This window comes from Pelophylax lessonae (genome assembly GCF_965119305.1).
Source record: "Pelophylax lessonae genome assembly, chromosome: 2".
Taxonomy (NCBI): Eukaryota; Metazoa; Chordata; class Amphibia; order Anura; family Ranidae; genus Pelophylax; species Pelophylax lessonae.
In genome coordinates, this window is record NC_138769.1 from 587,454,563 (window position 1) to 587,473,835 (window position 19,273).

Consider the following 19,273-nt stretch of genomic DNA (forward strand, 5'->3'; position numbering starts at 1 on the left):
GTCTTGGGTCACACTATAGCAATGACAGACATTATATGTGATTCGTCGAAGCGCACTGCTCTGAAAATCACATGCGATTTCTGTGTGATGCGAATTCAGCCATACAGATTGTATGTAGAGAAAATATACTAGGTATATTACACGCGCCAAAAGGAGGGAGGTTTATATAGGGACCTTATGTGAATCAATAAATAAATGGATTTTTGTAAAATCTTACCGTAAAATCCTTTTCTCTTAGCTCATTGACAGACGTAGTCCTCGGTGATACAGCACCTTCGGGTTATGTTGCCTCCACAGGAGCAGGACTAGACAGGAAATTAAAATGCTCTGGCCACACCATAGGGGCAGTCCCAGAGGGTATATCCTCTCTCTCTCTGCCTCAGCAAATCAGTTATGTCAAAAAGCAGTCTTTAGAGATTTTAACCCAACCCAACTCCAAAACAGAGGGGCGGGGACTACGTCTGTCAATGAGCTAAGAGAAAAGGATTTTACGGTAAGATTTTACAAAAATCCATTTTTCTCTATCGCTCATTGACAGACGTAGTTCTCGGTGATACAGCACCTTCGGGACGTCCCAGAGCAGTATCACAAATGAGGGGTGGGAAAATGGAAATCAAATCCCAATCTAGAAGGCCCAACCGGTGCCAACTAGAAGTTTACAATGCTCATCCTTAAATGATGAGACTCAACAAAAAAGAAATTTTTCAAACAGAAAAAAAAAAAACTCTCGAGGTAGACCACCGGTCTCCTCAAATTGCGGCCTGCAAAACCTTGCGGCCAAATGAGGCATCCGCCGATGCCGTCACATCAATTTTATAGATTTTTGTAAAGGTATGTACCGACGACCAGGTGGCCGCCTTACATACCTGGACCACTGACGCCTGATGGCGAAAGGCCCAGGAAGTACTGAGCGCTCGAGTGGAGTGCGCCCTAACAGGGAACGGAGGACTCTGACCCTTAATAGAATAAGCCTGTACCACCGTCTGTCTAATCCATTTGGCAATGGTCGCGGCAGATGCAGGCAAACCCTTTCTGGGGCCATCCGTGATCACAAAAAGTGAATCCGTCTTACGGAATGATTCCGTAGCTTTCAGGTATACTCTGATTGCCCGAACCACATCCAAGGAATGCAACGCATGTTCCCGATGATGCTTGGGCTGAGGACACAAGGAAGGTAGTACAATATCTTCATTCAGATGAAAATCTGAAACCACCTTAGGGAGAAAGGATGGCTTAGGATGAAGTACTACCTTATCCCTATGAATCACTAGGTATGGGGACTGGCATGATAATGCAGCCAGTTCTGACACCCTGCCAGCAGAAGTGATAGCCACCAAGAAGGCCACCTTCTGGGATAAAGTAAACAAGGGAATCTCCCTGATGTTTTCAAAGGGAGGTTTCTGTAGAACCGACAAAACTAAATTAAGATCCCAGGGCGGTAAGGGCGCGCGGACTGGTGGAGCCAGGTGCCGCACCCCCTGGATGAAATTCCGCACCAAGGACTTGGTAGCTAAAGGTTTCTGAAAGAAGATTGCTAATGCTGAAACTTGACCCTTGATGGTGCTCAAGGCTAGTTTCTGCTCAACCCCTTTTTGCAAAAAAGCCAATATTCGAGTCACCAAATAGGTACGTGGAGGAAATCCTAAAGATTCGCACCACGCAATATAAGTCTTCCATGTGTGATAATAGACCTTGCTGGAAGTCGCTTTCCTTGCTTTAATAAGGGTAGGAATGACTGAAGCTGACAAACCTCTGTCCTTCAGTACTTGGGTCTCAATGGCCAGGCCATTAAAACCAGCGACTGTAAAGCACGATGGTAAATTGGTCCTTGAGACCACAGACACTCCCTGAGACGAAGTTCCCACGGAACGTCTGCGACTAGCCTGTCCAAGTCGGCCAGGCCGGCTTGACGAGGCCAGCCTAGAATTTCTAGGACCACTGGTGCTGACTGGATCTGAACCAGGCGTCCCTAGAGCTATCTGATCCCGACCATCCGAGAAAGTCTGGTCGTTTTCTGTTCCCACACATTTATCAGATACCTGATTGCTATCAGGAAGGGTGATCTTTTCTGGTTGAACCTCAGGGCCCGAAGTCACCCGGCTAGAGGCTTCTTGGCCTGTCTGGTCAACCAGATCCGATTCCTGTGGGGAATTGAGACTAATCTTAGGAAAAGGTAAAGGAAAAGATCTATTCAGGGAACGGTGACTACCGCTCCCTGTAGTACTTAAACGTTGGAAGGGAAGAATCGCACCGGTAGTAGTAGTTGATGCTCGATCTAATGTCCTGAATACCGGTGAAAACTTCCCCCCACCCTCAAACCGGGTGGGGGCGCACCTTCAGGCTGTGTACTCCTTTGCTTCGGGTTTGGCTGAGTTGGTCCTCTGTTTGTCCGACCAGCCTTTCTTGAACCCTCCTGGAGGAGTCTTGCCTTTCCCGCTTGTTCCAGCCGGGCGTGCGAACCCTTTATGGGCGGTAAAGAAAGGTCCTCGCTTGTTGCGAGGTCCTTTAGCTTTAGCAGCCTGTGGCAAAAAAGTGCTCTTGCCCCCAGTGGCATCCTTAATGATTTCATCTAGGGTGGCCCCAAATAGACGATTCCCCTGAAAGGGGAGATTCGTCAAGGTCTTTTTGGAACCTAGGTCAGCTGACCAGCATTTTAACCACAGCACACGTCTGAGGATTACCGCTGACATAGATGCATGCCCTAATAGGGGAGTAGTGTCCAAGGCTGCGTCACAGATAAACTGTAGCCCTTGTATAATCTGTTCCATCAAATCAGAGGTTTCCTGGGGAATATCTTTTCCCTAAGGTCTTGGCGTACCAATCTCGCCCATTCCGTAAGTGTCTGGGAAACTAGACCAATAACAATTACTGGTCTAAATGCTGACCCTATCAGAGAGAAGATGGTGCGGGACTCTGCTTCCATCTTTCGATCCACCGGATCCTTAAAGGACGAAGTGTCCTCCACTGGGATAACCGTGGCTTTATTCAGCCTGGAAATAGGTGGATCCACCACTGGTGGTACCGTCCATTTCTTAATGATGGATTCCTCAAACGGATAGCGTCTAGCAATACGCTTGGAAATAGTAAAGGTACGTTTAGAATGCTCCCATTCTCCTTTAATCTTATTACCAAAACACTTGGGTACAGGAAAAACCTTCACCGTTTTGATGGGCTTGTTAGTACCAAAAGGAATCTCTGTATCAGTTGCTTCTGCCGGTAAAACCTCAAGTTTTAAGGTTTCCTGCACTGCCACAACTAGTGCGTCCACCAATGCTTCTTCCTGAATTATAGCGGGAGAAGAAACGTCCTCCTCACTGTCTGAGGGAGCTTTACCTGAGGTAACAGCCCTTGCAGAGGGACCTGCAACTGCAGTGACCATCTCTGAATCTGAGTCAGAGGTGTCAGATAATATAGGGGTAGGCGGGGGTCGCTTCCTTGACCCTCGTCCCTGACAGGCCGCCTCCACCCGAGCCACCATAGACTCCAAAATTGCTGTAAATGCCTCTACACTCCGGCGGGTCCCGTGGCCCCCTCGAGGGAAACAGGTGGGGGAATTTGTGTGGCAGGGTCCATGATTATTCCAGTAACTTCCCGGATAATATAATTCAAAAATAAAAAACTTTTTTTTTTTTTTTTCACAGACCCCCAGCGCCACAAAAGCCCCTTAGTGTTACCTGCTAGGGATCCCTATCGATCGAGAGATAGAGAGAGAGATAGACCCCCAGGCTCACCACTTGATGCTCAGAGTTTAACTGCAACAGGTTACAGCGCTGTCTTGACAAACAGGAAGTCTTTTGGCTGGCTGCCCAGGAAGAAAGGAGGCGGCTCCGCCCCTCTGCACGCCTTCCGGCGCCTCCCCTAGCTCCACGAGGTGTTTGGATCACCTCAAACATGGCCGCCCCCATGCTGGAGACACGAGGCTACGCCAAAATGGCGGCTCGTGCAATCCAGCAAAAAAAATGGCGGCGGCCTGTACCGAATAGCAGTGTGCTGCAGGGCACACAACACTATCTCTGCATGGGTATTTTTGGCGTGGTTGGCGGTACCGGCCCTGGCGGACCTCATGGCCGTTCGGAAGGCCTGCTATAGCTGGAGATTTGACTAGGAAGGCAGTCTACATGTCCGTGGCTTCTGACTGGTAGGTACCTTATTCTTATCACAGTAAGATTCCCAGACTGCCACTGATTACAATCTTTTAAACATGTATACAATTAGATTGTTAGCTCCCAAACAAAGCCTCCTGGCTTTTTGCACATAAAATCACACTCAAAGTAGGGGGATCTGTGCCATGTTATAGGATAGAGGGGGACTCTATCTTACCATACAGAGAGGGGCCCGCGTTCACCACAAGACCCGTCAGGGGGAAAAGGGGGAACATACTACTCACCATACCGGAACCAGGCGGGCACCAACTCCTGACAGTACCCCTCTCCACCGGGGCGGGAGGGCTGTCGACCAATACGGACGCCGTGACTCATGGTCTTTGGCGTTTCAGCGAGACGTTTAACTCGCGGGGTCAGTCCCTTAATGGGACTTTGTCGCGGCCGACCCAGCGCGGAGCTATGGCCTGCACGCGCTCGTAGGCTGAACTGGGGTGACCACCGGATCTCAACATCCAGCCCGTCGCCCAGTTCAGCTTTCTTGCTTGAAGATCTCACAGGAACACTGGAGAAAAAAGCTGTCTAAAAAATCTTTTTAAGAAAAAAATCTTGCCAGGACCGAAGATCCCAGCAAGGTATCTAGGTCCTTACTCCTAACTAGACAGAAAATAACTGATTTGCTGAGGCAGAGAGAGAGAGGATATACCCTCTGGGACTGCCCCTAGGGTGTGGCCAGAGCATTTTAATTTCCTGTCTAGTCCTGCTCCTGTGGAGGCAACATAACCCGAAGGTGCTGTATCACCAAGGACTATGTCTGTCAATGAGCGATAGAGAAAAATAAATATGGTATCCGTGCTAAGTGATTATAAATTAATGCAGCTGCTATATTAAAGTGCGAGTGCTAATGATGAAAAAAATAGTGATCACAAAAAGTGATAACCTATAGCGCTTGCTGGATATTCCCTGAGTGATAAAAATTGAAACACTACTGTTCCACAAAATTGATAATTGATATTGTGCATATTAAATACTAAAAATTATTCATGTACACAAAAAAAATATATATAGATAATAAATATAATAATAACCAGTCCTCATACAAAATATCCACCACAGTGAATATTAGTGATGAAAATGATAAATGCATTAAAGTGAACAGTCCAAAAAATAATTGCTTAAGGTGCAGGTGCTTCTTCCTTTGCTACCCTCTGAAGACGTCTAGCCAATGACGAAACGCACGTCGTGACGTCATACGGGCTCTAGTGGAACGCAAGCCGGAACTACCGCTCTCCACTGTGTAGCTCACGTGTATGACGGTCCTGTTTGCTCGTTTTTGAATCGTTTGGATTATCTTTTCACGTTTGCCTCACCATTTGGCTTTTATTGAACCTCTGATGTGTATATCACCTGCTTTTTTAATCACCTACTGGGACTATATATATATTTTTATACTTTTTGGAGTGTACGGGGTGTGTGCAATATTAAAACCATCGGAAAACAATACCACACTATCCGGCTTTTTATTCTCTTGTTACACACCCGTGATTGGAGGTGATCTGCAGGGGGAGTCTTATCCCAAGGAGGCGTATTGTGGCTGGAGGAGATATACTTGTGTTTGAAGCCTAACCGTAGTGAAGTGGTACTGCAGAGGGACGGCTTCTATACCCAGGGGGAGCGAATCCGGACCTGGAGAGGATCTCTTTTCAAGCACGAATGGTCCTAATGCCGTATGGCATATAGGACCCACATCGTCTGGTGAGTTTGCAATTTATATATTTCCACGGTGAAGGGAAACCTAGGGAAGCAAAGGAAGAAGCACCTGCACCTTAAGCAATTATTTTTTGGACTGTTCACTTTAATTATTTCACAGCATTTATCATTTTCATCACTAATATTCACTGTGGTGGATATTTTGTATGAGGACTGGTTATTATTATATTTATTATTCATATATATTTTTTTTTGTGTACATGAATAATTTTTAGTATTTCATTTTTAGTATTTAATACGCACAATATCAATTATAAATTTTGTGGAGACCCCAAAATTGTATCGCAGATAGCCAAGACGCTCCCCTACAGCTGATAAAAATTTGGGGTCTCGGGGATGAAAGGGCACGGAGCAGTGACCCAGAGAAACGGGCCTCGGGTCACTGCACCGCGCCCTTTCATCCCCGAGACCCAATTTTCTATCAGCTGTAGGGGAGCGTCTTGGCTACCTGCGATACAATTTTGGGGTCTCCAGCACCTTTGGTTCGCCCATGAGAGCAATTTTCCCGCGGCGGTGTGTGCGTCCCACCTCAGCCCCTCCTCCTCTCAATCAGCTGTTCGCTAAGTCTTAGAATTTTCTCGGACCTTGAAAATGTCTTGTGCGCATGCGCACCGGGGCTCGCACCAGCCGGAAGTGACGAGGTCCGGAATTTTCATGGGTCCGACAAAATTTTAGAACACCGGCACTTAGTCTTTTATTCATTTGGATCTTTATTGAGGCTCCATAAAAAACAACAGTAATATAAAAAAACAAACAACTAAAAGACGTGTATCGAACCACAAATACACATTCTAGAAACAGGGCATGATAATGTAATGCTTATGCAGCCATGATGAAATGTAATTAACAAAACAAATCCACTGAGTTAGGTAAATTAGATATTTTATTATTAATTGCTTACATACAGATCTGTTGATTCTTATTAAAGGACTCATACAAGGTACTACAAATAAAAGCATAGTATATTAGCATTGTGTATTTAATCACCTGTGCAAGACATTTGGTAAATAATCCAAAATTAAAAAAGAAAAAAAAACTGCTATGTTGATCGACACCTTGTACACCATAAGGAGAACCAATTATTGTAAGTAATATATAAACATATAATTAAATAGAAAGAAAGGAACTTATATTAACTATATGCTGGGGGGGGGGGGGGGGAGTCCAGAAGAAAAGCTGTGTAATGAATACCTGACAGTAACATTGGTACAATAGGACTAAGGACTGAACGATAACATGTTGCTGAAGAAGCTAGCCATCTACCTCAGATATTCAGATCTGTTCATATAGAGCCTAATTACACCTTTTATAATGCACATTAATGCACAGTCATTTTTTTTTGGTGCAGGTTTCCATCTAGGTGAGGTGTTGGCAAAAAAAAAAAAAAAGTTTGCATTTGGTTTTAATATATCAAAGCACCTTATAAAAGCTTTTGATGGGAATGACAGAGCAGATCAAAAGCATGACAATGCACACATTCAAAGCAATTAAAAAAAAAAAAAAAAAAAGCAAAAGCAGAAAACCCAAGAGGCATTGAACTGATGACAGCCAAAAGGAGCCATTACTGACTAACGCATTACTCTTGGTTGCAGGCAAGCAAACTTTTATTTGTTTTTAACAGGAAAAAGTTAATTACGCTAAGAGCCCATTCACATTGCCGCGACTTGTCAGCCTGAACAAGTCGCGGTCCATTGAGTAGTACAGGACCCGTTCTAATAGGAGCGACACAAGTCGCTCCGACTTAGAAAAAGGGTCCTGTACTACTTTGGGGCGACCTCAGAGCGACTTGCATAGACTTCCATTAGGTTAAGTCCCTGCAAGTCGCGCCGAAGTCGCGGTGCACGCGACTTCACAGGTCGCCCCCCCCCCGAAGTCGTGCCGCTTCAGTGTGAACCGGCACTTAACATTTATCTGCTGGAAGCTGCCATCGTTTGACTTAGAAGCTCCAATACTTAAAGGTCCAAAACATTTACTAGCTATGAGGCCAAAGACTGACTTTGCAGCCCACCAAATAGCACAGAGGCTTGTGAGACTGACAATGGAGCCTCCATTATAAAAGTTAATACAGATTTAATTTAAGCCAACCTCCTATTAAAACTGTGAACATACACAACAAGAGATGAGTCTTCAAGTGTGTACAGATACTTACAGTCTGCTAAGGAAGGTAAACATTGCAACAAGATATTGCATAGTTATTGCAGAGGTCTACTTTTTGATATAAACTGGAAAAGAATGTGACTGCTCTGTCTATGGCTGACAGCCGAAGATAATCATATGTATTGCAGATGTCAATAGACAGGCTTTTTACTTACCCAGCCTGCTGTATTTTTAGAAATGATTTTAAACTTGAACAGAGACCTAGACTAATATCTGTGCCAAAAGACAAATTAAAATGTATTGTAGTCTGTGGCTAAAATGAAAGAAAAAAAAAAAAAAAAGTTTTAGCTGAGTATTAAAACAAATGTTTGCTCAACAAACAATAGCATGTTCATACTAAATCATGAATATTATGTTTTTGTATAAAGCAGCTATGTTTGGAAAAAAAAAAACAGCTACAGTCATACAAAATATCCAAGTCCAGTTCACAAATTGCTTTCAATATTCCCTAGTGTACACAAATTAAGTTAGACGTTACCCGATAAACCATGCCACCATGGTCGTTCTAATGTTGGAGAAGTATAAAGCAGCAAGAAGTAGTCAGCAGTCAGAGGATAGACCGTGTCTGGGTGGCAGTATAACTTAGCAGGGACCTTCAGAAACCTTCCCCGTGTATACGATGTTCACTTTAAAAGTATATCCAAAGACATTTTATTTTTTTTTCATTTTAAATAGAGTAATTCTTTTCAGTTTTTCTTTTATTTTACCATCTTTTTCCCATTGGGAAGATTTATTCTCCCTTCCTGTCCCATGAAGTGAAAGGAAATCCCCTCAGAGTATTGTCATCAGAACAAATGTTCCCATTTGAGAATTTCACCTCTATCTCCTCTTCTGGTGACAAATTTTGGATTTCACATCACTTTCAGTCCTGGAGACAGTGGTCACCGATGAACTATCCCAGAAAGCTGTCAAAGCAGACAGCCAATCAATGCCCTGCAGTTCCATGTATACATAGCCCTTGTATATGTGCGGCTGCGGAGGGTGGCTGTCCGCTCTCATAGCTTCCAGCCATAACAACTCAGGTGGGTTCAGACCTGTGTTCAAACACGCCTAAGCTCATCCCTAGTGACCAGGACAAAGAGAAAAGGTGAATTCCCAGAGCAGGGACACAGACCGCAATAAAACTGACTCTTCGCCACCCTAGTCAAAATGAGAAAAAAAAAAGGTCTTGCTTTCGATACACTTTATTAGCACCTGCTAAACCCTAGAGAGAGCACAGTAATTTTACTAACCAAAGAAGTAGGGCAAATGGAACATGGGCAGCACAGTGGCTAAGATACACCTAGACTAACTTGCCAAGAGCTTGCATGTTCTCCCAGTGCCTGCGTGAGCTTCCTCCAGGTACTCTGGTTTCCATCCAGACTCCAGAGACATGCTGGTGGGTTAATTGGCTCCTATCTAAATTGGCCCTAGTATGTGTTTGTATGAATTTGAGGTAGAGGCCTTAGATTCTAAACTCTTTAAGGGCAGGGGCTGATGTGACCATACAATATATAGGTAAAGCGCTGCATAAATTGTCAGTGCTATACAAGTACCTGTAATAAACAAATAGGCGACTAAGCTCCAGTGTCCAGTTTGATGTAATGCTCTAATTGATGTAGCTTCTCGTTAACAAGTTGGTATGGCAACCAACAATAAGCAGGTATGACGGGAAAAAAAAAAAAAAAAAAAAAAATTATATATATATATATATATATATATATATATATATATATATATATATAAAATTAAGTATTGCTGAAAGGCATAACTGTAGAGTTTCCAGCTCCCAGAGACCTCTGTTTGAAGTGTTGCCAGTCTCAGGATCACAGGCAGAACTTAAATGGTGCAAAGATCGTTCATGATACAATGATAAAAGCTTTTTAAAAATATTGCACAGGAGTTACATACCTGGAGGTGTACATGCATCTGCTGGAGACTGCACAAACGTTGAGCGCCTTTTGGTTGGCATGGGCAGTGCCATCTTCTGTTCCTTATGTTTTGCCAGTGCAGCTTGAACTGCTTCTGTATGAATATCTGCAGGGAAATGTGTTTACATTCATTTCAGGTTTAACAATATTATACAAAAAAACAGAACTTAATAAATCTTAATTTCACATATGTTATTATGTTAACGAATAATCACAATGAAATGACAGGGAACAGAGATCCTTCCTCAGAAACCAGAAGCTGTTTTAGATGCAGTCAACCATAAAGGTTTATGTTGGTGGAAGGCAAGCAGAGAAACCTATTCTAAAGTTAAAACATTTTTATCTTAATTCATGTAATCACCTCTTTTTATTTTTAACTAAAAAAAGGCTTTACAATCAGTATAAACATGTCTCCAGTCTAAGGTACTGACAATATTCTATTAGTATATAGGCTTTTACAAAAGGCAGGCATACGACTGCTAAAGCTATTTTACAAACGGTATGCTGCAAATGTAGCATAAGCAGAGGTGAAGCAGAGTTTTTAAACCTAAAAAATATTGGCCTTTACTTCCACTTTAGGTTTCATGATTAGGTCACGATAAAAGCCGGCTGAAGGGGTTAAATTCCACCGGCCATAGACAGTTCGAATCTTGGCTGGTTCAGGAGGCTGTTTGTACACAAGTTAATCATTAAATTAAATTTGGGTACAACCAGTATGTCGGATACTTCATGCAAATATTGCCAGCATCCATAGCGGTTAGCAATAACCACTGTGTTCTCCTGGCAGGGACAGCTCCCCATGGTTGCAGGAAAGTACAGGTCCCTCTCAAAAAATTAGCATATTGTGATAAAGTTCATTATTTTCTGTAATGTACTGATAAACATTAGACTTTCATATATTTTAGATTCATTACACACAACTGAAGTAGTGCAAGCCTTTTATTGTTTTAATATTGATGATTTTGGCATACAGCTCATGAAAACCCAAAATTCCTATCTCAAAAAATTAGCATATTTCATCCGACCAATAAAAGAAAAGTGTTTTTAATACAAAAAAAAGTCAACCTTCAAATAATTATGTTCAGTTATGCACTCAATACTTGGTCGGGAATCCTTTTGCAGAAATGACTGCTTCAATGCGGCGTGGCATGGAGGCAATCAGCCTGTGGCACTGCTGAGGTGTTATGGAGGCCCAGGATGCTTCGATAGCGGCCTTGAGCTCATCCAGAGTGTTGGGTCTTGCGTCTCTCAACTTTCTCTTCACAACATCCCACAGATTCTCTATGGGGTTCAGGTTAGGAGAGTTGGCAGGCCAATTGAGCACAGTAATACCATGGTCAGTAAACCATTTACCAGTGGTTTTGGCACTGTGAGCAGGTGCCAGGTCGTGCTGAAAAATGAAATCTTCATCTCCATAAAGCTTTTCAGCAGATGGAAGGATGAAGTGCTCCAAAATCTCTTGATAGCTAGCTGCATTGACCCTGCCCTTGATAAAACACAGTGGACCAACACCAGCAGCTGACATGGCACCCCAGAGCATCACTGAGTGTGGGTACTTGACACTGGACTTTAGGCATTTTGGCATTTCCCTCTCCCCAGTCTTCCTCAGGGTCCGGTCACCTCTTCTCGTTGTACAGCGTTTTCTGCCACACTTTTTCCTTCCCACAGACTTCCCACTGAGGTGCCTTGATACAGCACTCTGGGAACAGCCTATTCATTCAGAAATTTCTGTGTCTTACCCTCTTGCTCGAGGGTGTCAATGATGGCCTTCTGGACAGCAGTCAGGTCGGCAGTCTTACCCATGATTGCGGTTTTGAGTAATGAACCAGGCTGGGAGTTTTTAAAAGCCTCAGGAATCTTTTGTAGGTGTTTAGAGTTAATTAGTTGATTCCGATGATTAGGTTAATAGCTCGTTTAGAGAACCTTTTCATGATATGCTAATTTTTTGAGATAGGAATTTTGGGTTTTCATGAGCTGTATGCCAAAATCATCAATATTAAAACAATAAAAGGCTTGCACTACTTCAGTTGTGTGTAATGAATCTAAAATATATGAAAGTCTAATGTTTATCAGTACATTACAGAAAATAATGAACTTTATCACAATATGCTAATTTTTTGAGAGGGACCTGTAAATCACATCGTGTATGGGCTGCTTAAATGTTAGGTAATGTGTTAAGGGTTCCCCATTAGGAGATTATTTTCAAGCTCAGATGAGAGGTAGGATAGGTGTTAGGGTATGCCAAAGGGTTAGGTGAAAGTTAGCAGGAATGAAAATAAACTGCCACTTCTTCATCCTATTATAAAATACACACTGAAATCCACAAAAGAACATGAAAACTTTTCTAGATGCATCATAACATAAGTCATAAAAATGCACTTAAATAGGCATATTAAAAATGCATGCACTTTTAGAGCATGTGAAGAAGCCCTCAGACAGCTCGGCCACAACAGAGCCACAATCAAGGCTTAATCAAGTGCTCTAAAAGCAACATCCAACAATAAACATTTAGGGGCATATTTTTAAAACGGAGAATAGGATTTTCACCAAAACATTGACAACAGGTGAATCTTCCAGGTGCATACATTTTAAATGACAGTCATCGATTCAAAATCAGTGAATGTTTGGTTAACCCTTTTAATGCCGGGAGGCGACACTGCTTCTGTACTAATTGACTGCTTTGACAGGCTTTCATGGCAGTCACATGTTTGGGAACCTGTCCTGCTGGCTCCTGATTTGGCCTCTTGCACACGATACTCCTGTTTGAGCATCTACTTTTTCCAGACATTTTTTTTTGTATGTATTTGCGAGTATTCACGAGTATTTGCGTGCATTGAGGCTTAAATTACTGACCAAAAATGCAGATTTTTCTATTTTGTTCTTACTGAAGAATGCACAGCGCTCGTTTACATGCCTGTGTGCATAGGCACATTACAATTGATGGGCTGTATTTTAGCTCAAAAACCTGTACTGAGCTTTTTCAAGCCACGAGATGCTGAAACAGGAGTATTGTGTGCAAGAGGCCTTAGAAGCAGAGCTGTCTCAGCATGCAACTTCAGGGCCCCTGTGGACACGTATGTTCATTGGCTAGATGTTAAAGGCCACCTCCCTTGCTGTTGCTGCTGTATATGCATTTTGTGATCAGCAATAGGCTAAAGTAATTTTTAGTGGATTATAAATATGCCCCTTAGTTTTCAGGAATACTAATGTATGATGGGTTTGTCAATAATAGGTTAGATAGAGGGGGGAAATGTTTTTATTACAAAGCATCTAATAATTCATACCTGAGCGATAGCGTTCATCTCTAGCTCCTCCAGATCTGGCTCTATGGTATTTGGAGGACGATTGGGACTGTGTGGGAACAGATGGTGATCCAGTTGCCGTTTGGTTTCGATTATCTTTTTGTAGTGCTGGGTCCACACCTAAAAACAAAAAAATGCAAACTTTAAGAATAAGCTTTACTGTATTTACTCTGCTCATGGTCTCCCCATCTACCGTAAGATGAACTTCAAGCAAATGCTTCAAAATTGGAAAGCACGTTCACTGTAAACATACCTTCTCATTGTAACACTGCTTAACAAGTTAATTGTATTTCTTCTATTAAATTCTAACTCCAGGCACACATCTAAATACATACTTTAAATGTAAATTGTTTTAGCTGCCAAATGCTTTGTAATTCTAGGGCAACACATAGGTCGCACTTTTCTTACAGTCAAACTTCAAACCGATATAAAAGACACATCCTACCCCTCTCTATCATTATGTGCTTTAATTGGTAAGCTACGGTACATGTTGCCATTGTTTTGCTACTGTACTTGGTGATGTAAGGCAAACCACAGTCCTGGATTGTTAAAATGGTTGTAGACCCCCTTGTACATTAAGTAGTAATATTAGCATTTACTTAGTGAACCTTTGCATTCATTAACACAAATAAAAATGTATTTAGTAATTGCAAGCAGTGTAAGTTATCAATTTAGGCTCAGAATTAGCCTCCATACTGCGCACTGTACAGTAGAGTTCAGACTGAGAAGAAACAGCACAAGAAGCAAGCTGAGAAGAAAAGGGTGCGACAGAGGTAAGCTCATCATTACATTGCTATTTTTTGTTCACTCACAGCATAGGTGTAGGGAGGACACATATAAGGCTGTATTTATACCTGAGCATCCCAGGAACGTGTGAAAAAAGTGCGCAAAATGTGCATCGCTCTTGCTGTGCCATTATTTCTTAAAGGCACCTCAAACACAGGCTGCAGTTGTGTGTTTTGTCACATGTTTGCTGAGCGCAAAATGTGCTTAAATGTGCCGGACTCACTGCTAAATAAAGGTACAATAGTTACTTTGATGAAAACGCAGGTGTGAATGTGGCCTAAGCATGTTACTAAACTGCAACAGAAAAAATCAGGTCAAGAACTGTATGAACAATGTATTTTTATTTATTTTACACAAAGGGATGACCTTAGAGCCAATAGCCAGAAAGTTTATTGCTTCCAAGAAAGAGGGGTAAGCTGGTCATATATGATTTTTTTTTCCCCAGCGGGATAAACTAAAAAAAAAAAAAAAAAAAAAAAAAAAAAACACAAAAAAAAGGCAGATTCCTCCATCCACACAAATAATGCGGATGGAGGTATCCCCCACCCCCGATTTTATAATAGCTAGTAAACAGCCTATGTGCATGTTATTTTAATGGTGTATTCAACAGTGGTGCATCTGTTAGCCAACAGCAAACTGGAAACAGCAGAAGGAGTTTTATGGGTGGAGTCCTATCATATCAATACCAATCTGCAAATATAACCAATTACTGGCAACAAGGAGCCATTAAAGAGGTTGTAAATAGGGATGATCGAACTTTTGAAAAGTTCGGTTCGACCAGAACACCCGAACTTCACGAAAGTTCGGTTCGGATTTCAGAACCCCATTGAAATCAATGGGACCCGAACTTCTGTAATCAAAAAACACCATTTTTAAGCCCTAAAACCCAATAAATGCCCCTAAAAAGTTCCTAGGGTTCTGGGTCATGCCCCAGGGACTATTAATCACACAAAAAAAAGTTCTTAAAAATTGTCGTTTTTGATAGATAGCCAATTATTGAAAAAATTAAAAAAAAAAAAAAAGAGAGATTTCTTTGGATTTAGTGTCTGGGGGGTCTAAAAGTTGTACCTGTGAAGTTTCAGCTCTGTAGCATGTCCAGAACCAGAATTACAGCATACCAAACCTTCAAAAATGACTTTTTTGCTTAACCGCACCTTTCTTTTGCTCCTAATCAACGGCTCAGCCAATGTGTATGATGGGGACATAATGCAGTGCACTGGGAACAAGATTAGAGGTTTTTTTGGAAAAAGGTGCTGTCTCTTTAAATGTGCATATAATTAACGGGTGTATTTCCACAATGGGGCTTTTATTACCAAATGTTTCAAGAAGTCCAAAGATGTATGTAATTGCACTTTATTTCATGTAAAATGGTGTTTGGTGCACTTTAACTTGAAATCTCACAAGAAACAGACATATATGCACGGATACATTGAGGGTTAGGGGTAGGGGCCACAATGTAGTGCAGAGTGAACAAGATTAGAGATGTTTTGGATGAATACTGTTGTCTCTTGACTTTGAATAGAAGTAAAGGATGCTTAAAAATTGGGCATTTGGTGGTGCGGACGATGCCTTGACACCATATCCCTATGAAAGTGCTGGTAATGAAAGCAATAATTGCCTTTGTAAGGAAAAAAATTACAATGATATGCATCTGTGTGACAGGTGCGCAAAAATTGTTGTTTGGGTGTTGGCGGAGCCATACCACTGTAAGCCCAAAGAGCTGGTGTTGAAGAAGGCGTAAAAATTATGAAGGTGTGCACCTGTGGAACAGGTGCGCAAACATGGTAGTTTTGGTGTTGGCGGAGCCTCCCCACCATAACCCCAAAGAGCTGGCTTTGAAGGAGGCCCAAAAATTGTAAAGGTGTGCACCTGTGGAACAGGTTCGCAAACATGGTAGTTTTTGTTTAGCATAGCCTCCCCACCTTAACCCCAAAGAGCTGGTGTTGAAGGAGGCCCAAAAATTGTAAAGGTGTGCACCTGTGGAACAGGTGCGCAAACATTGTCGTTTTTGTTTTAGCATAGCCTCCCCACCTTAACCCCAAAGAGCTGGTGTTGAAGGAGGCCCAAAAATTGTAAAGGTGTGCACCTGTGGAACAGGTGCGCAAACATTGTCGTTTTTGTTTTAGCATAGCCTCCCCACCTTAACCCCAAAGAGCTGGTGTTGAAGGAGGCCCAAAAATTGTAAAGGTGTGCACCTGTAGAACAGGTGCGCAAACATTGTCGTTTTTGTTTTAGCATAGCCTCCCCACCTTAACCCCAAAGAGCTGGTGTTGAAGGAGGCCCAAAAATTGTAAAGGTGTGCACCTGTGGAACAGGTGCGCAAACATTGTCGTTTTTGTTTTAGCATAGCCTCCCCACCTTAACCCCAAAGAGCTGGTGTTGAAGGAGGCCCAAAAATTGTAAAGGTGTGCACCTGTGGAACAGGTGCGCAAACATTGTCGTTTTTGTTTTAGTATAGCCTCCCCACCTTAACCCCAAAGAGCTGGTGTTGAAGGAGGCCCAAAAATTGTAAAGGTGTGCACCTGTGGAACAGGTGCGCAAACATTGTCGTTTTTGTCATAACCAAAATGAGGTTCTGTGAACGTAAAGAGAATGAGAGGAGGGTTTGAGGGTGGCACCATGGTCCAGGCTTAAACTGAGGCTCAACTGCCACATCACAACGATAGCCTAGTCTACAAGGTCTGCATCAGGTGCATCAAAGCTTGATATCCACGACTGATTCATCTTAATGAATGTCAAACGGTCGACTGAGTCGGTGGAGAGTCTAGTTCGATGGTCTGTGACGAATCCTCCTGCTGCGCTGAATGCCCGTTCCGATAGGACACTGGAAGCAGGGCAGGCCAACAACTCCATGGCATACTGGGCCAGTTCTGGCCAGTTGTCTAATCTTAAGACCCAGTATGCCAGTGGATCGGATTCGTCACATGAAAAGCCCTCTGTGTCACTTTGTGCTCTCACGTAATCGTCCACCATGTGATGCAGACGGTGTCGATGCGATGTGGCAGCTGAGAGGCCTGGGCGGTGAGGACTAAAAAAAGACCGAAAGGCATCCGTCAACCGCACGCCTTCTCCAACGCTCCTCTCGTGACCACCAGTAGAATCCATGGTAGGTTGTCCCCGCCCCTGCACCCTACGGGAGTCGGGGAACATGTTCACCAGATTCCTCTTGAGACTGTCCTCAAGGGATTTGATCCTGTGGACTCTATGGGTGGATGGGAAAAGCTCCGAGACTTTACACTTGTACCGGGGGTCAAGTAGGGTGGCCAACCAATAGTGGTTAGTCTCTTTAATGGCCTTGATTCTGGGGTCCTTTCGCAGGCTCTGGAGCATGATGTTTCCCATGCGTCGCAAATTAGCGAAGGCCTGAGAAGCTGACTCCTCGGGGTCACTCATAACGACATTATCTTCAACGGGCTCCTCCTCCTCCCAGCCACGTACTACTCCAAAGTGTCCCGAGGGAGTCAAACTAGGCCTTGCAGATTGCCGCATGTCTTCCTCCTCCTCCTCCTCAAACCCTGCAAAAGTTCCCGCAGAATCGTCCTCCTCCTCCTCTTCCACCCCTGGATCCTGCTCGGGCCTCTGGGAGCTAGGCATAATGGGGTCAGGATTCTCAGGATAAAGGGGGCCTTGAGAGGCAAGGAAGTCCTCCTCTTCCTCCTGCTGCTCTGCCTCCAGTGCCCTGTCCATAATGCCACGCAGAGTGTGCTCCAACAAAAACAGTACCGGTAGGGTGTCACTGATGCATGCGCTGTCCCGGCTGACCATCCTTGTGGCCTCCTCAAATGGCGAGAGGACAGCGCATGCATCCTTAATCAAAAGCCACTGCCGTGGTGAAAAGAAGCCCAGGCGCGCAGAGCCAGTGCTGGTGCCGTACTCGCATAGGTATTCATTGAGGGCCCTCTGCTGCGTGTACAGGCGCTGCAGCATAGCCAAGGTGGAGTTCCAGCGGGTGGGCATGTCACAGATGAGGCGGTGTACCGGCAGGTGAAACTCGCGCTGCACTTCGGCCAAACGTGCAGTGGCACTGTACGACCGCCTGAAGTGACTGCACACCCTTCTTGCCATCCTTAGCACATCCTGCATTCCCGGGTACGAGTTCAAAAACCGCTGTACCACGAGATTCAGGACATGCGCCAGGCATGGCACATGGGTTAACTTTCCCTGACGAAGGGCGGCCAGGAGGTTTGACCCATTATCAGTAACCACCATCCCTGGCTGCAGCTGGCGTGGTGTCAACCACCTCTGGGCCTGTGCCTGCAGAGCCCCAAGAATCTGAGGGGCAGTGTGCTGCCTGTCCCCTAGACACACAAGCTGCAGCACTGCGTGACACCTTTTGGCCTGAGACATAGAATAGCCCTTTGAACGTTTACGTGGTATCTCATCATATTCAAAGGACCATTCTGCAGAGGAGGGCATGGAGGAGGTAGAGGAGGAGGAGCAGGAGGGGGTAGAAGTGATCGATCTACCCGGATCAGCGACACCACCAGCTGTTTGCAGACGTGGGGGCAACACTGGCTGCAGCACCGAGCCCTGGCTACAATCCCTTCCACTGGCAAGCAGTGTCACCCAGTGAGCAGTGACAGAAATGTACCGTCCCTGCCCATGTTTGCTTGACCAAGTGTCAGCCGTCAAGTGTATCTTACGGCTGACTGACTTGGCCAGGGATGACACTACATTGCCTTCCACATGTTGGTATAGGGATGGCAGGGCCTTACGGGAAAAGTAATGCCGACTTGGCACCTGCCACTGTGGAACTGCACATTTTGCGAAGTCACGGAAGGGAGCAGACTCTACCAGGTTAAATGGTAATAGTTGCAGAGCCAGTAGTTTAGCCAAACTACTGTTTAGACGCTGGGCATGTGGGTGGCGGGGAGTATACATTTTTTTTCGTTCCAGCATGTGTGGAATCGAAATTTGGCGTCTAGATGATACAGCTGGTGGTGTGCTGGAGGTAGATGCGACACTGCCTGCTATATCATCATCCCTGCCAGTGGAGGCTGCCAACAGGTGACGAGTGACTATAGCAGGGCCAGGAACAGACTGATGTGCAGGTGGAGCAGGTGGAGCAGATGGAGCATGAGGAGGAGCGCGAGGAGAACTAGGAGGCCGACTGACCAATCTTTGGCCCTTTTGTGGGTTCTTTAAATGCTCCTGCCAACGGGCCGAGTGGTGGGTTGTCAAATGCCTGTTTAGGCAGCTTGTACCCAGGTGGTTGACATTTTTGCCACGTTTTATACCCTTCTTACAA

The 19,273-nt window shown here is 44.1% G+C and overlaps 1 protein-coding gene across 2 annotated transcripts in view; it reads right to left on the minus strand.

Annotated features, from left to right (window-relative positions):
• DIP2B (disco interacting protein 2 homolog B) overlaps positions 1-19,273 on the minus strand; it is a 400,603-nt gene that overhangs the window by 132,900 nt on the left and 248,430 nt on the right. For both annotated transcript variants that reach the window (XM_082244510.1, XM_082244509.1), the window contains exons 3-4: positions 13,222-13,359; positions 9,918-10,043 (exon numbers count right to left, since the gene is read on the minus strand). In XM_082244510.1, coding sequence (XP_082100636.1) covers positions 9,918-10,043; positions 13,222-13,359 — 264 coding nt within the window. The remainder of the gene's footprint in view (positions 1-9,917; positions 10,044-13,221; positions 13,360-19,273) is intronic.